The sequence below is a fragment of the Trachypithecus francoisi genome, unplaced genomic scaffold (genome assembly GCF_009764315.1).
Source record: "Trachypithecus francoisi isolate TF-2019V2 unplaced genomic scaffold, Tfra_2.0 Lachesis_group5, whole genome shotgun sequence".
NCBI classification, from domain to species: domain Eukaryota; kingdom Metazoa; phylum Chordata; class Mammalia; order Primates; family Cercopithecidae; genus Trachypithecus; species Trachypithecus francoisi.
In genome coordinates, this window is record NW_022681470.1 from 136,036,297 (window position 1) to 136,063,316 (window position 27,020).

The window sequence follows — 27,020 nt, forward strand, 5'->3', positions numbered from 1 at the left end:
GCTGATTGTGCCACTGCACTCCAGCCTGGGAGACAGAGGGAAACCCGTTCTCTAAAAAAAAAAAAAAAGCGCCTTTCACAAGCACACTGCCCCTCCCCAAACCTGCTCCCCTAACAGGCACCTCCCCATCTACCTCCAGGGGAACTGGGGGGTGAGTGGGGAGACCTAGCCTGGCCACCGAGGGGCCGAGCAACAAACAGACAGGACAGAGCTGGGCTGAGTGTGGCCCTGGCTATTTTATTCCATGTGCTGGCCCTGGGGACCCAGCTGGGCCAGGTTGACGCCCCTGGGGAGACAGTGGGGCTCGGCCAGCCTCAGCGGCTTCTTTGGGGTGCAGGAGGGCTTTGGGGTTAAGGCTGGGGAGGGACAGGAAGTAAAGTGCTTGCAGGGGCTCTCGGGGCTTGGTCCCAGCCACCCTCCCTGCTCCGGGGCGGGCCAGAGGCCGGACTCCCCTGGGCTGTGCAAACAGGACTCTATGGGGCCCACCCAGGCCTGGGTGAGGGGAATACACTGGCTGGCAGGGATCGTTCCCCACACCCACAGCCACAGAGGCTCTGGCTGGGCTGGAGGCCCAGATGAGGGGTGAGTCCAGAACCGATTGTCCGCTGATTGTCTGCTTGTCTGGTCCGTGGCTGTGTCGGCTCTTCCCGGTGTCGGGGCCTGCTGCCCGCTTTCTGGGGGCTGCCCGCCCCACGGGCTCCTCACCTGCGGAGCCGCTGCAGCTGGGAGAGAGGCCCCTGGGGTCACCGGGGTGGGCTACGACCACAGTGATCCCCCAACCACCCCGTCTCCTGAGCTGCTCACCTCACTCTCTACCAGATTCCGCCTGTAGAGTGCCTCCTTTGCAGCCTCCTGTGGGGGATGGGCATTCAGCAGGTAGTCCCTGCAGGTCCCGCCCTGCCCGCTGCCCAGCGCCCACCCAGCCCGCGCCCAGCTCACCCTGCTGCCATCATTGCCCAGGCGCCGGGCAGCCTCCGTGTAGAACTGCAGCTGCCGCTCCAGCTGGGCTGTGTATTCTGAGAATGGATAGTGGGGGGATGGGGGCTTAGGGTGGGGCCTCGCTGGCCCCAACCCTCCTGTACTGTGTCCATCCCCAAGCCCGTCCCCCACCAGATGCCCATCTCCGAACCCCTACCCCGTCGGATGCCCACGCCCCCCTGCTCCAGCTGTGCTCTCTGCCACTGGCTGCGTTGCACGATGTCCTGGTACTGCTGGGCCACTTCTGGGGGCACTGGCCGCCGTGCCTGCCTGAGGGCCAGGATCTAGAGGATACAGAGGGGCCTGTGAAGATCCCGCCAGGACTCCCCAGTCCTGCCCCATGGAGCCCAGCAGGATGGATACCCACCTTCCGCTCCAGACGCTCTTGGTCAAAGGCCAGCACACTGAGGCTATGCAGGGGCCGGGCTGATCTAAGGGGTGGAGGAAGGATAAGGGACTGCAGAGATTCCCCCCACCCAACCCTGTTAATTAAAAAGACACATTGGGCCAGGTACGGTGGCTCATGCCTGTAATCCCAGCACTTTGGGAGGCAGAGGCGAGCGGATCACGAGGTCAGGAGTTCGAGACCAGCCTGGCCAATATGGTGAAACTCAGTCTCTACTAAAAATATAAAAAAAACTAGCCGGGCATGGTGGCATGCGCCTGTAGTCCCAGCTACTTGGGAGGCTGAGGCAGAAGAATTGCTTGAACCTGGGAGGTGGAGGTTGCAGTGAGCTGAGGTCGCACCACTGTACTCCAGCCTGGGCGGCAGAGATCCTGTCTCAAAAAAAAAAAAAAGAAAAAAAGGCCGGGCGCGGTGGCTCATGCCTGTAATCCCAGTACTTTGGGAGGCCAAGGCAGGCAGATCACCTGAGATCGGGAGTTCGAGACCAGCCTGACCAACATGGAGAAACTCCCGTCTCTACTAAAAATAGAAAAATTAGCTGGGTGTGGTGGCGCATGCCTGTAATCCTATCTACTCAGGAGGCTGAGGCAGGAGAATCGCTTGAACCCAGGAGGCGGAAGTTGCTGTGAGTCAAGATCGCGCCATTGCACTCCAGCCTGGGTGCCAGAGCTAGACTCCGTCTCAAAAAAAAAAAAAAGACACTTTGGGCACTGGGGGTATGGTGGGAGATAGGCAATACCCACCCGGTGTTGCCGATCCCAAAACCTAGTGGGGATGATGGCTGCACACCCAGGAAACTATGATGCCTAGTGGTCAGGGAGGGCTTCCTGGAGGAGGTAACAGCCAAGCTGGGATCCAAAGAAGGAATCGGAGGTGGGCAGAGGAACAAGGGTAGGGGTGTTCAGGGCATTGGAACCCACGGAAGTCAAGAGGCCAGTGAAAACTATTCATGGCCATGAACCACAGGAGGGAGTGGGGAGAGAGAAGCCTGGATATATTGACAATGGTCAGATCACAAAAGGTTTTAAAGACCAAACAAAGGAGTTTAAACTGGATCCTCTGGGAAAAGGGGTGCCAGGAAAGGTTTTGCAGCAGGAGAGGGACATGGTCCAATTTGTGCCTGGTGGGAAACTGTCCAGCTGGGGCTGAGAGGGGAATTGGGTGTTTTCTCTAGCATGCCCTGGCCCAGATACCTACCTGTTACCTGACTCCCTTGCAGGGGCAGGCACAGGAGGGCCTTCCCTTTGGGCCCAGCAACCTGCTTCAGAGGAGAGAACCAGTCCTGTGAGTCCTGGGCCCCTGAACCAAGCTTCCCTCCCTGGGATTGCTGATGGGTAGGGGTGGGGGGTCTCACTGTGGGCACAGCTGCTGGCACAGGGTCAATGACCAGCCACCTCTCTGTCGTCGTCTCCAACTGCTGGGCTGTCAGTGGCTCCCGAATCCGAACCATCACCTCCAGTCGCCCCCCTGTGGGCCGGCGACCATCCAGGACCTGGATAGGGGTAAGGAGTAACTGTTGGTGGGAAGCAAGAAGTGACTAAAGGCTCAGGGCCAGGACCAGGGAGAACAAGAGTGGCTTCTAAAATATGAGCCCATGGTATGGCTGAGATACCAGTTGACCATAATGGGGTGGGGTGCTGCAAGTATTTAGGGCTGGGCAGTAGGGAGGTCTGGGCCTCTGAGGGGAGGCGTTGGGTCAACAGACAGGCTCATAGGGGGCTCAAGGCAGGAACTGTCTTAATAATGTTAATGAGTAGCATGGCCATACCAGAGCATGCGGATGAATGTCCACCTCTTACCTCAAGGATCTCCCGGACCTCACATGCTGTCTCCAGTGCATCCAGCTTCAGCTGGGCTGTCCCCAGTACCCGGTCAGTCTTGAACAGCCCCCTATGTGTACATGTGTATAGTGCGGACAGGATGGTTGGTTCAGAGGAGCTCCCCTCCCCTGGAGCCCACCCAGCGGCCATGGCTCCCTCTAGCTCACCCTTTGTGAACCACTTCGAACTTGATGCCCTTAGTCTGGATGGCCCTTCGGAAGCCACGGTGGCTGCGGTTGATGCAGAGTTTGAACTGCTCCTTGAACTCTGCAGGGGGAAGGAGGGAGAGGAAGTTGGGTGGGGTCAGGCCATGGTCTTACATCCCTTCTGCTGCAAGGGAGTAGGGGTAGGGTGCTTCCAGCTGAAGCTCACCAGGGGAATCTGTGTTCTTGATCACACTGGTCTTGTCTTTCTGAGCTTCTTCCTATGACCAGAGGAGGCAGGAAATCTTGGGGGCCTGGGACCTGGCTTTGGCTCACTGAGTCTGCAGCCCTCCCCTCCTCAGCTCCCCACATACCACGTTGGGATAGGGGAAGTCAAACCGAACAAAGACATCCAGATCGCCAGGGGACAGTCCTGTGGGCAAACAAGGGTCAGAGCTGGGCAGAGAGGGGGTCCCCATGACCCTGACCCCTGCCTACAGCCCCCTCACCTGGGGGTGTGGGCAAGTTGATGCCCTTCACGATGAAGAGGAGCATGTCGTTGCTGCTGAGGTCAGGGAAGATCCTTCCGGGTGGGCAGGTGGGCAGGCGGGTGGGCAGGGAAACAGAGGTACCTCAGTCCCACTGCCCACCTGCCTTTTCTTCCTCCAGTGGGGGCTGGGAACAAACCCGACCCTGGCCTTTGGGGGCGTCTCAGCTCCTGGGCTAATTTTAGAATCAGACAGACTAGAGTTCTCTGTTCAGGTCAGCAATGGATCACTTTTGAGTCTTTTCTTCAGTCCGCGTATATTTATTTGGTACCTACTGTGTGCTAGGTACCCTAGCTGCTAGGTGACATTCCCTTCACTTAATAGTTCTTGAGTCCTACTAAGCATCAGCCAGTGCCCTAATTGCTAGGAGATAGTTCCTTCATTTCTCAATATTTCTTGAGCACCTACTATGTGCCAGCCAGTACCCTAGCTGCTGGGGATCTAGAATTAAACAAGAAATACCCATACCCTGTGCTCAATCTAGCTGAGTGGACAGATGAGCACAAGTACATAAATAGAGAAACAATAGAAAACTCAGCAGAGAGGGAAGAGGGGAGTGTGCTCAGAAGAGACTGCTTGGAGAGACAGGCAGGGCCTCTCAGAGGGGAGGTGACATCATAGATGACTCTAGATGTCAACAGGGAGCTGCCACATGGAGACCTGGGGAAGAGGGTGAAGGCAGAAGAAACAGCTGATGCAGAGGCTTGGGGTAGGAACATACTTGGTTTGTAGGAGCGACCAAAAAGAGTCCCAGGTGGCCAGAGCTGAGTGAAGCGGGGACAGGAGGCAGAGAGGAGGTGACAGGGAGCCAGGCTGTGTGGAGACTGGGGAGCCAGGGTAAGGGATGTGGGTTATCCCAGGGGCAGCTGGGAACCACTGGAGGGCCAGTGGCTGCACCTAACCTCGTTTAGAAAGTGGAGAAAATGGGCCGGGTGCAGTGGCTCACGCCTGTAATCCCAGCACTTTGGGAGGCCAAGGCAGGTAGATCATCTGAGGAAACCTGCTTGGCCAACTGAGTGAAACCCTGTCTCTACTAGAAATACAAAAATTAGCTGGGCATGGTGGCGGGCGCCTATAATCCCAGCTATTCGGGAGGCTGAGGCAAGAGAATTGCTTGAACCTGGGAGGCAGAGGTTGAAGTGAGCTGAGACTGCGCCACTGTACTCCAGCCTGGGTGACAAAGTGAGACTGTCTCAGAAAAAAAAAAAAAAAAAAGGCCGGGCACAGTGACTCACGCCTGTAATCCCAGCACTTTGGGAGGCCAAGATAGGTGGATCACAAGGTCAGGAGATCGAGACCATCCTGGCTAGCATGGTGAAACCCTGTCTCTACTAAAAATACAAAAAAATTAGCCAGGCACGGTGGCGGATGCCTGTAGTCCCAGCTACTCGGGAGGCTGAGGCAGGAGAACAGCATGAACCCAGGAGGCGGAGCTTGCAGTGAGCAGAGATTGCGCCACTGCACTCCAGCCTGGGCAACAGAGCGAGACTCTGTCTCAAAATTAAAAAAAAAAAAAAGTGGAGAAAACGATCCCCACTCCTCCTGGTGTGGGAAGACTTAATAGTACCAAGACCAACACCCACCAAAGCCATAACTCATCTCTGGTCTCCCATGGACTCACCCAGGCCCTGGGACAAGATACACCTTTGTACTCTCTAGATCTTTCCCAAATGTGTTACTGTGACTGCACCCTTGCCATTCTTCACTTGTATCTCATGCCTGCCCCAGGGCCTTTGCACGCTCTGTGCTCTTCCACCCATTCAAACTTTCCTCCAGATGTAAATCTTATGCCAGCTTCTGGGGAGCACACCCCCACCCCCCTGCCACCAAAGGGCCATTGGGGCCACATGGTGGCGCACAGATCAGTAGCCTTACTTGATGACGCTGAAGGTCCTTTGCTCAAAGCGGGCGGTGGGTGTGGGAAGACCCTGGGCGAAGGCTTGCTTCAGAATGTCCATGCTCCGCTTACAGTCTTCCGCCAACTTTTCAAACCTGCCGGTGGGAGGGCCCTGCTCATGTCCCTAGCCCCGGGGATGGGTGGCTGGGGGTGCAAGTGTCTGGCATAGGTCGGGGCACTTACTTGGTGGTTTCAGTGATGTTGCCCAGCTGGGTGAATTGGTTTGAGTGGTTCAGGCACATCTGGGGAAACAGAAGGCAGTGAGTTGGGGGAAGGGAAGAGAGGGGGAAGCAGGGTCACGCCCCTGGGGGACGGGCTGGGGGCCTCCCCCTCACCTCATGCTGCTGCCGTATGAGCTTGGTGAGTTCACCATAGCGCCGGGCGGCCTCCTGAGACAGACCTGGGCCGGGCCGCTGGACCAGGGCAAAGTCGTCCTTGTTGACAGGGGCGGGCGGCACCTGGGGAGGACGAGGCTGGTGGTGGGGGGATAAGGGGGACAAGCAGGCCCACCTAGGGCTCTGCAGAAATGTTGTTCTTCCTTGAGGGGGAGCATTCCCCAAACACGGCTCTGTCACCCTTCTCTGGTCTTTTTTTTTTTTGAGATGTAGTCTCGTTCTGTTGCCCAGTCTGGAGTACAGTGGCGCGATCTCGGCTCACTGCAACCTCTGCCTCCCAGGTTCAAGTGATTCTCCTGCCTCAGCCTCCCGAGTAGCTGGAATTACAGGCGTGTGCCACCACACCTGGCTAATTTTTGTATTTTTAGTAGAGATAGGGTTTTACCATGTTGGCCAGACTGGTCTCGAACTCCTGACCTCAAGTGATCCGCCAGCCTCAGCCTCCCCAATTGCTGGGATTACAGGTGTGAAAAGACCACACCCAGCCTCTATTCTTTCTTCTTGATCCTTCCATTGTCCCACTTAACAAGGGCATCCTTCAGTCACCCCAGAAATCATGTGTGGTGCCAGGGGCAGTGGCTCATGTCTATAATCCCAGAATTTTGGGAGGCTGAGGCGGGTACATTGCTTGAGCTCAAGAGTTGGAGAAATCATGTATGGAGCCTCTAATGTGCACTAGGCTCTGCTCTGGGGCTGGGGACACAGGGATGAAGAAGAGAGAACAAATCCCCTGCCCTCGTGGGGCTGACATTCTCTTGTAGGAGATGGGCAATAATCAGAAGAAATAAGTAAATCATATAAGAGAGTAGAAGGTGATACATGCCACAGGGAAAGGCAGGGTTGGGAGAAGGAGCAGAGGGATCTGGGTGACAGGGAGGGATTTTAGACAGGTCAGGGTAGGCCTCCTGGAGATGCTGATGTCTGAGCAGAGACCTAATGAGGGGAGAAAGTGAACCATACAGGTGTCTGTGGGAAAAGCATTCAGGCAGAGGGAACTGCATGTGCAAAGGCCCTGAGGTTGCAGAGTGCCTGGTGTTTGAGGCTACTAGACAGCAAAGGGGAGAGTGGGCAAGGGGGCAGGTGAAAGAGACCAGGCAGGCCGGGCACAGTGGCTCGTGCCTGTAATCCCAGCACTTTGGGAAGTCGAGGCAGGTGGATTGCCTGAGGTCAGGAGTTCAGCCTGGCCAAATAGTGAAACCCCATCTCTACTAAAAATACAAAAATTAGCCAGGCGTGGTGGTGCATGCCTGTAGTCGCAGCTACTCAGGAGGCTAAGGCAGGAGAATCGCTTGAGCCTGGGAGGTAGAGTTTGCAGTGAGCTGAGATCACGCCACTGCATTCCAGCCTGGGTAATAGAGCGAGACTCTGTCTCAAAACAAAACAAAAAAGAGACCAGGCAAGGGAGGTGACGGGGCAGATGGTGCAGGCTTCATGGGCTGTGATAAGGTGCTATATATTTGTGTGTTTCTCGTGGTCTCTCAGTTAGAACATCCACTCCATGACAGTGAGTCTCACTGTTTCCCAAGCTGGTTTTGAACTCCTGGCCTCAAGCGATCCTCCCACCTCAGCCTCCCAAGTAGCTGGAATTACAGGTGTGACCCACCATGTCCAGAGAGAATGTGAATTTTTGGCTTTTTTGCTCAAGGCCGTATCTCCAGTGCCCAGCAAAGACTACATGTCCCAGGCTCCTCTGATGCTAAATGTAGCCATGTGACTGTTTGGGCCAATGGGAGGCAAGCAAAAGTGATGTCACTTCCTTGAACTGGGTGGCCTTTGCTGGGCGCCCAGTTCAAGCTCCTCAAATGTTTCCTATTATGAGTACTATTCTATCATATGAGGAATCCTGGCTGTCTTTCTTTGAGGCGGGGCTCGCCATCCCCACTTCCCCAGGGAGAAAAATGATGCTCAGAGAGAAAGGAATGGTCCTGTCCAAAGTGGCAGAATCTAAGTCTCTCCCCAAATCTGATCCCCTTCCCTTCCCTAGTAATGGAGCTCAGGCTGGTCACACAGTGCACCAACAAGAGACTACATGTTCCAGGCTCCTCTATGGCTAAATGTGGCCATGTGACTTAGTTCTGGCCAATGGAAGGCAAGCAATAGTGACGTCACTTCCTTTAAAAGGGACTACTAGCTCTGCCTCTTTCTCTAATCCTTCTGACAGGATCCACTTGGATCATGTGGACAAGGACAACCCCTCGGGTGCAGCAAAGCAATAAGGTGGAAGGAACTCAGGGCCTGAAGGACCTCCCATTTGCATAGCCCAGACTGCCCTGAGTGGTACATGCAAGAAACATAATAAATGTCTGTCTCATTTCAGCCACTGTCTTGGGAGGATCTATTTGTTACAGCAGCTGGACCCTGACTAATACACTTCAGTTCACGTGGCTGCTGAGGGGCAGGAGCCTGACCAGTGGGTGCCTGGGAAGTTCCCGCAAGCCCAGAGGGTTCACCTTGGTGATATCCACAGGCAGCCCATTGCGCGAGGCCTCCAGCATAGGCTCCAGTCCCTTGGCCTGGCGTAGGTGCATCTTGGCACCCTCCACGTCGTTTTTCTGCTTGGCTCGAAGTGCGGCCTGCAGGAGCTGCTTCTTGCGGCCCTCTAGGAAGGCCAGCTGCTGCTGGGCTGTGGGCATAGGAGCTGCTATGGGTGCTGCCCAGGCCACAGCCAGGCAACAGGCAGCTGGGTCAAGGAGGGGGGGCACCTACCTCTGGTGGATGTGGCTTTGGGGGGTGCTTTGGCTGCTGGCGTTGATCCTGACTGGGGAGCCCTTGAGGGTGGGGCTTTGGGCTGGGCTGTGGGGGCCACAGGGCTGTTCTGCTGTGGAGGAAGAGAGAGGATGTTAAGAGATTTCGTAGCACCTGTTATGAGTCTAGTCCCCAAGGATCAGGGGACACTGACAACAGTGGTCATTTAGTGGGCTCCCAGGACTTTGCTACTCCCCTGCCTCACCCAAAGCCCCTGGCTCCAAACACCTTATTTTTATTTTATTTATTTATTTTTGAGACAGAGTCTTGCTGTATCGCCCAGGCTGGAGTACAGTAGCACAATCTTGCAACCTCTGCCTCCCAGTTCAGGCAATTCTCACCAAACACTTTTTTTTTTTTTTTAGTGGTCTTGGAGATGAGGTCTTGCTCTGTCGCCCAGGCTGGAGTACAGTGGCACAACCATGGCTCACTGCAGCCTTGAGCTCCTTAGTTCGGGCGATTCTCCCACCTCAGTCTCCCAAGTAGCAGGGACTACAGATGAGTCCCACCATGCCTGGCTAATTTTTAAAACATTTTTTGCAGAGATGGGGGTCTCACTATGTGGCCCAGGCTGGTCTCAAACTCCTGGCCTCAAGCGATCCTCCCAGCTTGGATTCCCAAAGTGCTGGGACTACAGGTGTGAGCCACTGCACCCGGCCCCAACCCTCAAACCTTCTTAGGCACCTCATCCTCTTCATCCTCTGGGCCTTCATCCTGGTTGGCCAGCTTCATGGCAGTCTCCAGGACACCCACCAGACTCTGCTGGGTGGGTTTGGTGGCCTCCAGGCCCTGGATGGGGGGGAAGCCTGGGCGGCCAGTCGAGGCCTAGTTACTGTGTGTCAGGATGGAGACCAACTCACACCATTATGGTGGAGATGCAGATTCCTCCCCCACCTACAGAGTCTTGGGCCTTTACTTTTGTATTTTTTTAATTGTGTGTGTGTGTTTTTTTTTTTTTTTTGAGACAGGATCTCGCTCTGTTGCCGGGGCTGGAGTACAGTGGCATGATCTGGAGTAGGACTGCAGATGTGCGCCTCCATACCAGGCTATTTTTAAAATTTCTTGTAGCCACGGGGTCTCGCCATGTTGAACTCCTGGTCTTGAACTCCTGACCTCAAGTGATGCTCCCACCTCAGCCTCCCAAACTGCTGGGATTACAGATGTGAACAGCCACGTCCAGCCGGTTTGCCAATTTCTAGGGTGCAGACCCTTACATCATGTCCAATGTCAAGCTCCCACTGATTAACAAGTTTACAGAACCCCTGAATATGTTGTATTCAGATCCCTGAGCCTGTGCCATGGGGAGTAATAGCATCCGCCAACGCTCAGAGGCTGGAGGAACAGGAGCTTGGGGCAGAGTCCGCCAGCAGCAGGGCCTACTGGGGGCGGGGCCTACTGGGGGTGGGGCCTACTGGGGCGGAGCCTACCAGAGCTAGGCCTACCTGGGGGCACGGGCAATTCAGCGACATCCACGGCTCGGCCAGCCTTGTGAGCTCGGATGGCATCTTGGTATTGCTGCAAGGGCCACAGGTGTTAGGGCTCCTTGTGGGAGGGCTCTGGGGCTGCCCACTCGCCCCACCTCCCCCGGAACCCCCGGGGCACCTTGACGATGCGCTCGTGCATTCGAGCTTTCCGCTGGTCCCCCTTGCTCTTGGCCTGGGCTGCGGCCACCTGGTACCGCTCCATCCGCTGCTCCAGTGCCTCCAGCAGGGTCCTAGGGGGTGGGGGGACCTCTGGGCCAGACAGGGGGACAAGGTTAAGAGTCAAGGGACGGGTAGACAGTCTGGCTTCAGCCTGCCGCCGACCCCAGAGGGTCCCACAACCTACCTGGTGTGGAGGGCGCCGTAGCGGAAGTCAGAGGCTGCGGTGGTGGTGACGGTGGGTCTAGGGGCAGCTGGTCTGGGGACAGAGAGGTCCAGGCCAATGAGGGGCTTACATGCTGCATCCCCAACAAGTTGGTCTGGCCTGAGGGTGGTCTCTGGGCCTGACCAACAGGGGTGGCAGCATCAAGGAGAACTTAGTGAAACCATCCCAGAGAGTGGGCATGGCAGAGTCCTCACCGGGTGGCGGCGGCAGGCAGGAGAGGTCCACGGGCTCCCCTCGGCTCAGAGCCTCCAAGACAGCATCAAAGCTCTGGGAGAAGGAAGAGATTAGAAGAGAAGGTGCAGTTGGGGGCTGGGACCTGGTGGGGAGCCTCCGGGCCCTGCCATGGCACTGAGGACTTCTAGCTCCCTCCCTTCCGTTTGTGCCATCTTGCTTAATCCTCTTCCAACACACGTGCCCATTTCACAGAGGGGGTAAACTGAGGCTCCAAGACTTACAGCAAACTATTGCTAGGGAGTGACCAGGCTAGGATGCAAATTTGGGTCGGCCTGACCCAGCAGCCCGGGTGCTTTGCCACCGGGCCATGTGGGAAGCATCCTGCCCCCTCCCTCCAGTCCTGTCTGTCAGGCTGGACGCACCTTAGCCACGCGGAAGTGTCTGGTGGCGGCAGCGGTATCTCCCTGCTGCTTGGCGTGGAGGGCAGCCAGCTTATACTCACGCTGGCGGCTCTGCAACTGGGCCAGAGGGCCAGGGCTGCAGGGACCTGGAAGGGAGAACAACATACAGAAAGCCTCCAGGGCCTGGGCCAAGTTCACCGTGTAAACCATTTGTTATTTATTATTTAATCCTTTTTTTTTCTTTTTCAGACAGAGCCTTGCTCTGTTGCCCACGCTGGGGTACAGTGGTGCAATCTCAGCTCACTGCAACTTCTGCCTCCTGGGTTCAAGCCATTCTCTTGCCTCAGCCCCCTGAGTAGCTGGGATTACAGGCACGTGCCTGGCTAATTTTTATGTTTTTAGTAGAGACAGGGTTTTGCCATGTTGGCCAGGCTGGTCTCAAAGTCCTGACCTCAGGTGATCTGCCTGCCTCGGCCTCCCAAAGTGCTGGGATTACAGGCGTGAACCACCGCGCCCAGCCTTAACGTTTTTTTTGAGACTGAGTCTTGCTCTGTTGCCCAGACTGGAGTGCAGTGGCACAATCTCGGCTCACTGCAAGCTCCGCCTCTTGATTTCTGGCTAATTTTTGTATTCTTAGTAGAGATGGGGTTTCACCATGTTGGCCAGGCTGGTCTCAAACTCCTGACCTCAAGTGATCCACCTACCTCGGCCTTCCAAAGTGGCAGGATTACAGGCGTGAGTTATCACGCCTGGTCATAGTTAATGTATTTTTTTTTAAAGAGAGAGAGTCTTGCTCTGCTGCTCAGGAGTATAGTGGCGTAATCATACCTCACTGTAGCTTCAAACACCTGGGCTTAGGCGATCCTCCCTCCTCAGCTTCCTGAGTAGCTGGGGCTACAGAGCATGCACCAGCACGCCCGGCTAATTTAAAAAAAATTTTTTTTAGAGATGGGGTCTCACTATGTTGTCCAGGCTAGTCTCGAACTCCTGGGTTCAAGTGATCCTCCCACCTCAGCTTCCCAAAGTGCTGAGATTACAAGCATGCGCCACCATGCCCGACTCCCTTTTTAAATAGATCCTGGGACTCACTTTTAGCAGTTGGGAATTTTGAGTCTTCTCTTATTTCCATCCACATCCCCCACAGAAATTTATGCTAACATGATATAGCTGTGTGTTTGAAAGCCTTTTTTGCCTACCCTATTGTATATTTATACAACCAAAATACATTTATGAAATGTGTTTGCAAAGTTGGGAAACTCAGTATGCAGTGCTTTTTAAACTGTGTTAGTTACAGTTTCAAATAATATGCTTGATATGTTTTCTCAGGAAGTACCTCAAAATTTAAAGCTCTAAGTGCAATTCTTAGTATAAAATAACACGGTACAATAAAGATACCACCAGTGCCTACAAAATCTTGAAACACCCAGAAAATAGCACGCAGGATCTTTTTTTGAGACTAACAACTGGACCCATTGCTTTAAACTTAGGCTTACTTCCCTGAAAATAGGTTTGGAGGTAGAAGTAACACGCCTTTGACATTGTATTGGTTTTATTTCCTGTGATCATAAATCTTTCAGTGTTAAAAACAATGTGTTTCTGGGTCAAATTATTGTTATAATTATTACTAGCAGGTAATTGAGCAAAACCTAAATACATCAAGCTTATTTTATTTTATTTTTTGGAGACAGGGTCTCATTCTGTCACCCAGGCTGGAGTGCAATGGTGCAATCACAGCTCACTGCAGCCTCAACCTTCCAGGCACAAGTGATTCTCCCACCTCAGCCTCCCAAGTAGCTGGGACTACAGGCATGCACCACCGTGCCTGGCTAATTTTTAATTTTTTGTAGAGACACGGTTTCCTACATTGCCCAGATGGATCTTGAACTCCTGGGTTCAAGCGATCCTCCCACCTTGGCCTCCCAGAGTGCTGGAATTATAGGTGTGAGCCACCACACCCAGCTGAACTTTTTGGATTTATTTGTTTTGAGATGGACTCTTGCTCTGTTGCCCAGGCTGGAGTGCAGTGGTGCCATCTCGGCTCGTTGCGAGCTCTGCCTTCCAGGTTCACGTGATTTTCCTGCCTCAGCCTCCCGAGTAGCTGGGACTACAGGCGCCCGCCACCACACCCAACTACTTTTTTTGTATTTTTAATAGAGACGGGGTTTCACTGTGTTAGCCAGGATGGTCTCAATCTCCTGACCTCATGATCCACCCGCCTCAGCCTCCCAAAGTGCCGGGATTACAGGCGTGACCCACTGCGCCCAACCTGTTTGTTTGTTTGTTGAAACAGTATTGCTCTGTCGCCCAGGCTGAAGTGCTGTGGTGCGAACGTGGCTCACTGCAACCCCTGCCTTCTGGGTTCAAGTGATTCTCTTGCTTCACCCACCCGAGTGGCTGGGACTACCAGCATGCGCTACTACGCCCAGCTAATTTTTGTAATTTTAGTAGAGATGAGGTCTCACCATGTGGCCACGGCTGGTCTTGAACTCCTGGCCTCAAGTGATCCGCCTGCCTTGGTGTCCCAAAGTGCTGGGATTACAGGCTTGAGCCACCACACCCAGCCCCTGCTGAGCTATTTGATAGTTTTTGTACACCAAGGGTAAAATTCTACCAGAAATGTACCTCTTGTTGACATAATTGGAGCTGGGTCCAATCCCTAACAATCAGCTTGTTTCTCCCTTTCAATCCTTTTCTTTTTTTTCTTTTCCTTTTTTTAGAGATAAGATCTTGCTCTGTTGCCCAGACTTGGAGTGGCACGATCATGGCTCACTGCAGCCTTGAACTCCTGGACTCAAGCGAACCTCCCACCTCAGCCTCTCGAGTAGCTGGGACTATAGGCATGTACTACCACACCCAGCTAATTTCTTAATTTTTTTTTTTTTTTTTGAGATGGAGACTCGCTCTGTCGCCCAGTGTGGAGTACAAGTGGCATGATCTCATCTCACCGCAAGCTTTGCCTCCGGGTTCATGCCATTCTCTTGCCTCAGCCTCCTGAGTAGCTGGGACTACAGGTACTCACCGCCACACCCGGCTAATTTTTTTAAATTTTTTTGTATTTTTAGTAGAGACAGGGTTTCACCACGTTAGCCAGGATGGTCTTGATCTCCTGAACTCGTGATCCGCCTACCTCAGCCTCCCAAAGTGCTGGGATTACAGGCGTGAGCCACCGCGCCCGGCCTAATTTCTTTATTTTTATGTAGCGATGGGTTCTTGCTATGTTGCCCAGACTGGTCTTGAACTCCTGGCCTCCCAAAGTGCTGGAATTACAGGCATAAGCATCAGTACTTTTTTTTCTTTTTTCTTTTTGAAACGGAGTCTTGCTGTGTCACCCAGGCTGGAGTGCAGTGGCTGGATCTCGGCTCACTGCAAGCTCCGCCTCCCGGATTTATGCCATTCTCCTGCTTCAGCCTCCCGAGTAGCTGGGACTACAGGCGCCTACCACCTCGCCCAGCTAGTTTTTTGTATTTTTTAGTAGAGACGGGGTTTCACCGTGTTAGCCAGGATGGTCTCGATCTCCTGACCTCGTGATCGGCCCATCTCGGCCTCCCAAAGTGCTGGGATTACAGGCTTGAGCCACTGCACCTGGCCTTTTTTTTCTTTTTTAAAGTGTTGAGGCCAGGGGTAGTGGCTGACGCCTGTAATCTCAGCACTTTGAGAGGTGGAGCAGGCAGATCACCTGAGGTCAGGAGTTCAAGACCAGCCTGGACAGCAACATGGGGAAACCTCATCTCTACTAAAAATACAAAAATTAGTTGGGCATGGTGGCGGGCGCTTGTAATCGCAGCTACTCGGGAGGCTGAGGCAGGTGAATTGAACCTGGGAGGCGGAGGTTGCAGTGAGCCAAGATCGCACCATTGCACTCCAGCCTGGAAATAAGAGTGAGACTCTGTCTCAAAAAAGTTAAAGTATTGAGAAACTTACTTCATATCAACAAATAGATTGGAACACACAGAATTTTGTTACTGTGATGTCTTTGTATTCTTTGAACTCCTGACAAGTTTTATGCCAAACTCCCATTGTGAAAAATTTTTGGTCGTTTCAGTTGACAGTTTCAGGTGACAATTCCAGTAATCCTTGAACTTTGCCAAAAACAATGGCTTGGAAACCAGCTCAGTTGCGGAAGGATTTAGTGACCCGGTGTTTGCTTTCTCAAACCCATGCCAGTATTTTGAGTTGTCTCTTTGCTTCCTGCCAGGGAAGTGTTTGGACCTGGGGCAAAGCCCCATGTTTGTATCACGAAGAGAGGGAGGGAGGCCTTCCTTTCCTAGGGGGAGGTTAGGAAGAAAAACCTCTTAGAAGATATGTTCTAGCTTGGGCAACATGGCACCTCTACAAAAAGTACAAAAATTAGCTGGGCATGGGGCATGGTGGCGTATGCCTGTAATCCCAGCTACTCAGGAGGCTGAGGCGGGAGGATTGCTTGAGCCCGGGAGGCAGGTTGCAGTGAACTGTGATCACGCTACTGCACTCCAGCCTGGGCAATACAGTGAGACTCTGTTTCCAAAAAAAAAAAAAAGAGGAGATGAGGCCTGGCCTGGTGGCTCATGCCTGTAATCCTCACACTTTGGGAGGCCGAGGTGGGCGGATCACGAGGTCAGGAGATCGAGACCACCCTGGCTGGCTAACACGGTGAAACCCCTTCTCTACCAAAAATACAAAAAATTAGCTGGGTGTGGTGGTATGTGCCTGTAATCCCAGCTACTCAGGAGGCTGAGGCAGGAGAATTGCTTGAACTCGGGAGGCGGCAGTTGCAGTGAGCCAAGATCACACCACTGCACTTCAGCCTGGGTGACAGAGCGAGACTCTGTCTAAAAAAAAAAAAAAAAAGATTAGCCACGTGTGTGTGTAGTGCATGCCTGTAGTCCCAGCTACTGGTGAAGCTGAGGGAAGATCCCTTGAGCCCAGGAGGTTGAGGCAATAGTGAGCTGTGCTCACGTCACTGCACTCCTGGGTGACAGAGTAAGACCTTGTCTCAAAGAATTAAAAAAGGCCGGGCACAGTGGCTCATGCCTATAATCCCAGCAAACTGGGAGGCCGAAGTGGGTGGATCACCTGAGGTCAGGAGTTTGAGACCAGCCTGGCCAACATGGTGAAACCCCATCTCTACTAAAAATACAAAATTAGCCACGTGTGCTGGCGTATGCCTGAAATCCCAGCTATTTGGGAGGCTGAGACAGGAAAATCGCTTGAACTTGGGAGGTGGAGGTTGTAGTGAGCTGAGATCGTGCCATTGTGCTCCAGCCTGGGCAATAAGAGCAAAACTCCATCTCAAAAAAAAAAGAACTAAAAGAATTTTTAATGGTAAATGTAATATATATAAATATATATATATATATATATATATATTTTGAGATGGAGTCTTGCTCTGTTGCCCAGGTTAGAGTGCAGTGGCGCAATCTCGGCTCACTGCCAGCTTCACCTCCCAGGTTCAAGCCATTCTCCTGCCTCAGCCTCCCAAGTGACTGGGACTACAGGTGCCCACCACCACGCCCAGCTAATTTTTTGTATTTTTAGTAGAGATGGGATTTTACCATGTTAGCCAGGATGGTCTCAATCTCCTGACTTCGTGATCCACCCGCCTTGGCCTCCCAAAGTGCTGGGATTACAGGCGTGAGCCACCGCACCCGGCCTGTTTTATTGTAATATTATAATAACAACAATAAAACTCTCTGGGTATCCATGTCCTGCTTGGGAGGTATTCATGAACTCCAGGGGCTTGAAGACCCCAGGATTCAGAGCGTTGAAAATATGTCACAATCAGTGCACAGCCTGCACCCCCCTAGAGCGGCATCCTGCCAGATGGCCCACTCGGATCCCTCATCAGCCCGGCCCTGCCCATCACCTACCTGGGGGAATCTGGGGCTTAGCCAAGCCCGGAGATGAGGCTGGGGCAGTGGGAGAAGGTCCCTCCAGGGTGACCCTGGGCTCCGGGGCTGATGCAGTTCCAGGGCCCGGCTGGGTGGGTGCAGGGCTGCAGCTAGGTGTGGATGCCGGGCCTTTTCCTATGGCCACTGGCGGCGGGATGTCCGCTTCGTCAATGGCATTGCCCTTCCGGACAGAGGCCAGCAGGTTTTCCAGTGTCTGCGATAAGGCGTGAGTATTGGTTTGGGAGAAGCCAAGAGCTTGGTGCGGGACATCGGGGTGGGGGGGTTCCTGTACCCTGCCCTCTGCCCACTTACTTTAAGCCCCCGGTCGTAGCGCCGCATCTTGGCGCTGTCTCCAGCTTGCCTGGCGCTTTCAATTGCTGTCTGATAGAGCGCCAGCCTCTCCTGCAAGGTGGCCTCCAGCCCCGGATGGGGGGCCTCAGGCTTTGGCTGTGGGAGGGCAGGGGCACAGTGTGGGTGGTGACCCCACTTGGGATGCCCGTCAGCCTCTTCTGCAGTAATAGTCAGCCACATGTCATTCCTGGACCAGCCTCCCCCGCCCCAGTGAGGCAGAAATCATGGTCCCCATTTCCCAGTGGAGGGAATGGGGTTTCAGAAGCATCATGTGACCCGCCTGATGTCACGTGGCTGTGAAGGACAAGGGTGGGCCGGGCGCGGTGGCTCACGCCTATAATCCCAGCACTTTGGGAGGCCAAGGCAGGAGGATCACTTGAGGTTGGGACCAGCCTGGCCAACATGGAGAAACCCCATCTCTACCAAAAAATACAAAAATTAGCCAGGTGTGGTGGCACACACCTGTAATCCCAGCTACTGGGGAGGTGGAGGTGGGAGGATCGCTTGAACCCAGGAGGCAGAGGTTGTAGTGAGCTGAGATGGCACCACTGCACTCCAGCCTGGGTGGCACAGCAAGACTCCATCTCATAAAAAAAGGGTAGGCCTTGAACCATGGACTGTCTGTTGGGTTGTGGTTCAAGGGAGTGGGGTCATCCAAACTGTACCTGGGCCACAGGAGGTGGGGTCTCTGAAGCCTTCTGCTCCTCTCCAAGGACCTCATTTAGCTCCGCCTGCAGGGACACACAGCCGGGGGCAGGACATGAGGGCATGCTGGATGGGGGCAATGGGATAAGAGCCCCCACCCTGCCCTTAGTGCTCACCAGCAGGTCATCATCAGCCTCCAAGTCATCCTCATCCGTGCCCTCCTCCTCATCCTCATCCGGGTCTCTCATGCACAGGCTGGCCATCTTCTCAATGGCCTCCATCGGCAGGGGACCTGGCGGTAGGGGGATGCCCCAGGTGGGCCAGGGTTGTACACCAAGAGCCCCCATTTCCCACCCCGGACACGTTAGGTGATCCCACCTCTTGTTGACTTCCCCATTTCATCTCTTCCTTATTCAGCCTCAGGTCTGGGGCCTGGCTCTCTGAATTCAAAACCCAGCTCTGCAGACTGGGCACAGTGGCTCACGCTTGTAATCCCAGTATTTTGGGAGGCCGAGGCAGAAGGAACACTTGAGATCAGGAATTTGAGACCAGGCTGGCCAACATGGTGAAACCCCGTCTCTACTAAAAATACAAAAATTGCCGGGCCCGGTGGCTCACGCCCGTAATCCCAGCACTTTGGGAGGCCGAGGCGGGCGGATCACAAGGAGATCGAGACCACGGTGAAACCCCGTCTCTACTAAAAATATAAAAAATTAGCCAGGCGCAGTGGCGGGCGCCTGTAGTCCCAGCTACTCAGAAGGCTGAGGCAGGAGAATGGCGTGAACCCGGGAAGCGGAGCTTGTAGTAAGCCGAGATCGTGCCACTGCACTCCAGCCTGGACAACAGAGTGAGATTCTGTCTCAAAAAAAAAAAAAAATACAAAAATTAGCTGAGCGTGGTGGCGCGTAATCCCAGCTGCTGGAGAGGCTGAGGCAGGAGAATCACTTAAATCCAGGAGGCAGAGGTTGCAGTGAGCTGAGATTGCACCACTGCACTGCAGCCTGGGCAACAGAGCGAGGGTTTGTCTCAAAACACACACACACACACACACACACACCCCAAAAAAACAACAAACCCAGCTCTGCAACTTTCTCTCTGTGAGACCTTGGGCAAGTGAGGTCACCTCTCTGGGCCTCAGTTTCGCCCTCTGTGACATGGAGATAACAACAGTTCCTCCTTCGTAGGTAGGTTGGAACACAGAAGGTCAATGAAGCTCTTAGAACAGTATATTGCCAGTATCTTGTTATTAGTTATGTTACATTCTATAAAGCTGCCTTGAAGACTAAATTAATGACTACAGGACTATTGTTCCTAGGGGAAATTTAAGGTTAGGTTCCTGTGAGCCTCCAGTCATAACCTTTTTTGGAGACAGGATCTTGCTCTGTCACCCAGGCTGGAGTGCAGTGGCCCGATCAGAGCTCACTGCAGCCTCAAACTCTTGGTCTCAAGTGATCTTCCTGCCTCAACCTCCCAAGTAGTTGAGACTACAGGCATGTGCCACCACACCAAGCTCTGGTCACAAAATTTTAATCAACCGATCAATACACAACCTTGCTCCATGCATGTTTCTGTTTGAAGACATCTTACCGAATAGATATTGTTCATTCATTAACTTTGAATTCACAGCCAATAGCACAGTAATTAATGCCTGAATGAAGCTTCTCTCTTTTCTTGGAGACAGGATCTTGCTCTGTTGCCCAGGCTGGAGTGCAGTGGCACGATCTCTGCTCACTGCAACCGCTGCCTCCTGGATTCAAGCGATTTTCATGCCTTAGCCTCCCGAGTAGCTGGGATTACAGGCGTTCACCACCAGGCTCGGCTAATTTTTGTATTTTTAGTAAAGACGGGGTTTCACCATGTTGGCCAGGCTGCTCTCGAGCTCCTGGCTCCAAGTGATCTGCCCACCTTGGCCTTCCAGAGTGCTGGGATTATAGGCGTGAGCCACTGCGCCCGGCTGACATGAGCTTATTGTGTGTGAGGAGACCCTGGGCGAAATACGGACTCTAGAAGATTAACTCCTATAACATGGTTATTATTCCAATTTTACAGATGGTAAAACTGAGGCCAAAGCACATGATGTGACTCGTCAGGTCACATAGCCAGTAAGTGGCAGAGCTCGGATTCCAACTCTCAGTCTGGGTCTAGAGTTGATCTTGACCCTCTTACCCAGACCATCGGCTCCCAGACCATCGGCTCTGTCTTCTTTCCCCTACCTACCCAGTGCCCCCAGTTCTGCACCCGAACCACTTGCAGGAGATCAGAAAATGTTCTGAGGGTGTGTTAACCATCTCACCTTTGCCTTTGAGCTTCTCCAGAGCTGGGGGCTGGCCCCCGACCAAAGCCAAGAACTCGGCCTCCAGTTCTTCATCGTTAACTCTGTCCTCAGGGATCATCAGGCCATCTGGGGAGAGGTCAACCAGCAGGCCCAGCTAGGGGGACAGCAAGGGTTCAGTCAGACCTTTGGTTCACCACATGGCTAAAGGCAGTCATGATGGCCGGAGAGTCCCCCTGGGAGGAAGGAAACAAGGTCTCCCAGGGAAAGCTATTTACCTGAGGAGTGTTAGGAGACTGGAACAAGCCCAGAACAGGTGTTATAAGACAAGCCAGGCCCTCTGGCACAGTTCAACCTGGGGCAAAGGGCAAGAGACCCAGCTCTCCGATCTGAATCCACACTTATGATGTGCTGCTGGGCCAAGTTCAGTGGGAAAAGCAGGCCCCTGGCTGGGTGCAGTGGCTCACGCCTGCCATCCCAGCACTGTGGGAGGCCAAGGCAAGAGGATAGATTGTGTCTGGGAGTTCCAGACCAGCCTGGGCAATACAGTGAGACCCCCATCTCTACCAAAAAAGAAACTTCTTTTTTTTTTTTTGAGACCGAGTCTCGCCCTGTTACCCAGGCTGGAGTGCAGTGGTGCGGTCTTGGCTTACCGCAACCTTCGCCTCCCGGGTTCACGCCATTCTCCTGCCTCAGCCTCCTGAGTAGCTGGGACTACAGGCACCCGCCACCACGCCTGGCTAATTTTTTTTTTTGGTATTTTTAGTAGAGACAGGGTTTTACCGTGTTAGCCAGGATGGTCTCCATCTCCTGACCTCGTGATCCACCTGCCTCGGCCTCCCAAAGTGCTGGGATTACAGGAAAAAAAACTTTTAAAAATATCTGGGAGTTGGCCAGGTGCGGTGGCTCATGCCTGTAATCCCAGCACTTTGGGAGGCCGAGGCGGGCGGATCATGAGGTCAGGAGATCGAAACTATCCTGGCTAACATGGTGAAAAACACAGTGAAACCCATCTCTACTAAAAATACAAAAAATTAGCTGGGCATGGTGGCGGGCACCTGTAGTCCCAGCTACTCGGGAGGCAGAGGCAAGAGAATGGCGTGAACCTGGGAGGCAGAGCTTGCAGTGAGCTGAGATCGCACCACTGTACTCCAGCCTGGGCAACAGAGAGAGATTCCGTCTCAAAAAAAAAAATTAGTTGGGGGTGTGGTGTGTGCCTGTGGTCCCAGCTACTCAGGAGTCTGAGGCAGGAGGATCACTTGAGCCCGGGGAGGTCAAGGCTGCAGTGAGCCATGACTGCGCTACGGCCTCCACCTGGGCAACAGAGTAAAGCCCTGTCTAAAGGAAAGGAAGAAAGAGAGATGCTGTGGTGGAGGGAGAGAGGGAGGGAGGAAGGAGGGAAGGAAGGAAAAAAGGAAGGAAGGAAGGAAGGAAGGAAGGAAGGAAGAAAGGAGGGAGGGAGGAAAGCAGGCCCCACACTTTACCAAAGCAAAGCTACTCTGTACACTTGGGCTTTTCTTTCCAGCATCCTCAGCAGAGGGGCTGTGTGGGAAGGTTGGGGCTTCAAGAGCAATTAGAAGCCCTGACGGCTGCATGCAGTGGCTCACACCTGTAATCCCAGTACTTTGGGAGGCTGAGGCAGGCAGGTCGCCTGAGGTCAGGAGTTCGAGACCAGCCTAGCCAACGTGGTGAAACCCCATCTCTACTAAAAATACAAAAATTAGCTGGGCGTGGTGGTGGTGTCTGCAATCCCAGCTACTCAGGAGGCTGAGGCAGGAGAATTGCTTGAACCTGGGAGGTGGAGGTTGCAGTGAGCTGAGATCGCACCACTGAACTCCAGCCTGAGCGACAGAGCGAGACTCTGTCCCCCCGCTCCCATGGACCCCCCAAAAAAGAGCAGCCGGGCGCGGTGGCTCACGCCTGTAATCCCAGCACTTTGGGAGGCCGAGGTGGGTGGATCAGGAGGTAAGGAGATCAAGACCATCCTGGCTAACACAGTGAAACCCCGTCTCTACTAAAAAGACAAAAAAATTAGCCGGCATGGTGGCAGATGCCTGTGGTCCCAGCTACTCAGGAGGCTGAGGTAGGAGAATGGTGTGAACCTGGGAGGCGGAGCTTGCATTGAGCCGAGATCGCGCCACTGCACTCCAGCCTGAGCAACAAGAGCGAAACTCTGTCTCAAAATAAATAAATAAATAAAATAAATAAATGAAGAAAAGAAACATACAAAAATTAGCCGAGTGTGGTGGTGGGAGCCTGTAATCCTAGCTACTCCAGAGGCTGAGACAGGAGAAACGCTTAAACCCGGGAAGCGGAGGCTGCAATGAGCCGAGACTGCGCCACTGCACTCCAGCCTGGGGCGAGAGAGCAAGACTCCGTTTCAAAAACAAATAGACAAAAAAAGAAGTCCTAACCACAATGCAAGTTTGCCATGCAGACCCGTCTTCCTATCTGGTTAATGACCAATCATGATGTGACAACATTGTGTTTAACCATATGAAATTGCCTTTCCTGGCCGGGCACGGTGCTCAAGCCTATAATCCCAGCACTTTGGGAGGCTGAGACGGGCGGATCACAAGGTCAGGAGATCGAGACCATCCTGGCTAACACGGTGAAACCCCGTCTCTACTAAAAAAAATACAAAAATTAGCTGGGCATGGTGGCGGGCACCTGTAGTCCCAGCTACTCGGGAGGCAGAGGCAAGAGAATGGCGTGAACCTGGGAGGCAGAGCTTGCAGTGAGCTGAGATCGCACCACTGTACTCCAGCCTGGGCAACAGAGAGAGATTCCGTCTCAAAAAAAAAAATTAGTTGGGGGTTGTGGTGTGTGCCTGTGGTCCCAGCTACTCAGGAGTCTGAGGCAGGAGGATCACTTGAGCCCGGGGAGGTCAAGGCTGCAGTGAGCCATGACTGCGCTACGGCCCTCCACCTGGGCAACAGAGTAAAGCCCTGTCTAAAGGAAAGGAAGAAAGAGAGATGCTGTGGTGGAGGGAGAGAGGGAGGGAGGAAGGAGGGAAGGAAGGAAAAAAGGAAGGAAGGAAGGAAGGAAGGAAGGAAGGAAGGAAGGAAGGAAGAAAGGAGGGAGGGAGGAAAGCAGGCCCCACACTTTACCCAAAGCAAAGCTACTCTGTACACTTGGGCTTTTCTTTCCAGCATCCTCAGCAGAGGGGCTGTGTGGGAAGGTTGGGGCTTCAAGAGCAATTAGAAGCCCTGACGGCTGCATGCAGTGGCTCACACCTGTAATCCCAGTACTTTGGGAGGCTGAGGCAGGCAGGTCGCCTGAGGTCAGGAGTTCGAGACCAGCCTAGCCAACGTGGTGAAACCCCATCTCTACTAAAAATACAAAAATTAGCTGGGCGTGGTGGTGGTGTCTGCAATCCCAGCTACTCAGGAGGCTGAGGCAGGAGAATTGCTTGAACCTGGGAGGTGGAGGTTGCAGTGAGCTGAGATCGCACCACTGAACTCCAGCCTGAGCGACAGAGCGAGACTCTGTCCCCCCGCTCCCATGGACCCCCCAAAAAAGAGCAGGCCGGGCGCGGTGGCTCACGCCTGTAATCCCAGCACTTTGGGAGGCCGAGGTGGGTGGATCAGGAGGTAAGGAGATCAAGACCATCCTGGCTAACACAGTGAAACCCCGTCTCTACTAAAAAGACAAAAAAATTAGCCGGGCATGGTGGCAGATGCCTGTGGTCCCAGCTACTCAGGAGGCTGAGGTAGGAGAATGGTGTGAACCTGGGAGGCGGAGCTTGCATTGAGCCGAGATCGCGCCACTGCACTCCAGCCTGAGCAACAAGAGCGAAACTCTGTCTCAAAATAAATAAATAAATAAATAAATAAATGAAGAAAAGAAACATACAAAATTAGCCGAGTGTGGTGGTGGGAGCCTGTAATCCTAGCTACTCCAGAGGCTGAGACAGGAGAAACGCTTAAACCCGGGAAGCGGAGGCTGCAATGAGCCGAGACTGCGCCACTGCACTCCAGCCTGGGGCGAGAGAGCAAGACTCCGTTTCAAAAACAAATAGACAAAAAAAGAAGTCCTAACCACAATGCAAGTTTGCCATGCAGACCCGTCTTCCTATCTTGGTTAATGACCAATCATGATGTGACAACATTGTGTTTAACCATATGAAATTGCCTTTCCTGGCCGGGCACGGTGGCTCAAGCCTATAATCCCAGCACTTTGGGAGGCTGAGACGGGCGGATCACAAGGTCAGGAGATCGAGACCATCCTGGCTAACACGGTGAAACCCCGTCTCTACTAAAAAAAATACAAAAAACTAGCCGGGCGAGGTGGCGGGCGCCTGTAGTCCCAGCTACTCGGGAGGCTGAGGCAGGAGAATGGCATAAACCCGGGAGGCGGAGCTTGCAGTGAACTGAGATCCGGCCACTGCACTCCAGCCTGGGCGACAGAGCGAGAATCCGTCTCAAAAACAAAAAGAAATTGCCTTTCCTGTAGGTAAAAAATGGCCAAATGTTGGCAATTATGTATGGCTCCACCAACTAGTAATAATGATAATAGTGACATTTATTGAGTGCTGTGTTCTAGCACTTTCCATAAACTATCTCAATTACTCTTTACAACTGTCCTGTAATGTAGGGTCTCTTGGAGGTCTCCATTTTTTATTATTTATTTATTTATTTTGAGAAGGAGTTTCGCTCTGTCACCCAGTCTGGAATGCAGTGGCACGATCTCGGCTCACTGCAACCTCCACCTCCCGGTTCAAGTGATTCGCCCACCTCAGCCTCCCAAGTAGCTGGGATTACAGGTGCCCACCACCATGCCCAGCTAATTTTTGTATTTTTAATAGAGATGGGGTTTCGCCATGGCCTCCCAAAGTGCTGGAATTACAGGTGTGAGACACCGCACCCGGCTTCCATTTTTAATTTTTAATTTTTATTTTATTTTATTTTATTATTTTTTTTTTTGAGGCGGAGTCTCGCTCTGTCGCCCGGACTGGAGTGCAGTAGCCAGATCTCAGCTCACTGCAAGCTCCGCCTCCCGGGTTTACGCCATTCTCCTGCCTCAGCCTCCCGAGTAGCTGGGACTACAGGCGCCCGCCACTTCGCCCGGCTAGTTTTTGTATTTTTAGTAGAGATGGGGTTTCACCGTGTTAGCCAGGATGGTCTCGATCTCCTGACCTCGTGATCCGCCCGTCTCGGCCTCCCAAAGTGCTGGGATTACAGGCTTGAGCCACTGCGCCCGGCTAATTTTTATTTTAGAGAAAGAGTCTTGTTCTATCACCCAGGCTGGGGCAGAAGTAGTGCGGTCATAGCTCACTGCAGTCTTGAACTCCTGGACTCAAGCAATCCTCCCTTCTTAGCCTCCCAAGTAGCTAGGACTACAGGCACATGCCACCATACCCAGTTAGTCTTTTTATTTTTTGTTGAGACGGGAGTCTAGCTTTTGCCCAGGCTGGTCTCAAACTCTGGCCTCAAATGACTCTCCCACCTCCGCCTCCACCTCCTGAAGTGCTGGGATTACAGAGGTCTCCATTTTACAGATGAGAAAGCTGAGGCTCAGAGCTGTAAAGTCAAATGTCCAATGTACAGAGGCCAGGAGGGAACTTCAGGTCAGCCAGACTCTAATATCTGAACACCAAGCTATGTCCTGGGCTCCTTCCATCAAAACAGAAAAATCAAACTATCTGGTGCCTGGGGCAGAAGAGTTGGGAGAGGGAGAAGGGGCCCAGCCACAGTGCCATAAGCTTATGGCTGGGGCCCTGGATTTGTGCTTAGCTCTGGCCAAGCTGTTAATCCCTATGACCTTGGGCAGGTGTCTTCACGTCTCTGAGTCTCAAAGTCCTCATCTGTACAATGGAATAAAAAGAGTCTGGCATGGCCCGACTGATGCAAGGGTTTGATGTGTCAAGTCCGAGGACTGCCCCTTCCCGACTGGAGCAGCTGTGGCAACAGGTGGCCCCGAACCTGGGGCAGGGCCCCAGGAGCTGGGGAGCCAAGGCCAGTAGACCACACTTGAGTGGGGTTGGGGCCTCACCTGGAGGTGGGGGCGAGGACCGGGGCTTACCTGGGGGGCGGAGATCGGGCCTCCCTGGGGGGTGGGGCCCCTCCCTGAGTGTGTGACCGGGGTGGGGAGGGATCCCCAGGTCGCGCCGTGGGGCGCAGACTCACCTGGCGGGCGGCCGCGGCGCCTCTGCCCGGGGGTCCCGGGGGTCCTTTCCTCTTGTGCATCTTCCAGGCTGGATGCCCGAACCACCTGCCCCCAAGCCCGGCCTTGCCCTGCCTCCTTCCCTGGGCCCTGTCGCCGCGCACGCGCCCTTCCTGAGTCCTGCAACCCTCGTCGGCGCTCCGCGGCCGTCGATTCCGAGCCCTCGCCTCCCTGCTTGGCCGCCCCACTTCCGCCTCGGGCCTCGGGCGCCGCCGCACCGGAGCGCAGCCACTGGACTCGTCGGGTCCGCCGAGCCGAAACTACAACTCCCGGCAGGCAGTGCGCGGGCACGCATGCGCTTGGCAGGGGCGGTGCTCACTGTCGCGGGCTGTGTGGGCGGTGCTCGC

At 53.8% G+C, this 27,020-nt stretch overlaps 1 protein-coding gene across 1 annotated transcript; it reads right to left on the reverse strand.

Moving 5' to 3' along the window:
• Positions 1-216: 216 nt before the first annotated feature.
• Positions 217-26,995, reverse strand: CC2D1A (coiled-coil and C2 domain containing 1A). Its single transcript, XM_033195895.1, is given in 30 exon segments — positions 217-722; positions 805-852; positions 940-1,016; positions 1,136-1,262; positions 1,346-1,409; positions 2,582-2,621; positions 2,624-2,645; positions 2,739-2,876; positions 3,184-3,274; positions 3,372-3,471; positions 3,577-3,628; positions 3,722-3,780; positions 3,857-3,930; positions 5,771-5,887; positions 5,976-6,034; positions 6,128-6,250; positions 8,638-8,810; positions 8,894-9,005; positions 9,605-9,738; positions 10,375-10,447; positions 10,535-10,665; positions 10,760-10,831; positions 10,993-11,065; positions 11,395-11,519; positions 17,220-17,454; positions 17,553-17,687; positions 18,257-18,322; positions 18,413-18,528; positions 20,530-20,665; positions 26,637-26,995. Coding segments are annotated over 30 exon segments (2,853 nt in total). The 5' UTR covers positions 26,697-26,995; the 3' UTR covers positions 217-701.
• Positions 26,996-27,020: the final 25 nt, after the last annotated feature.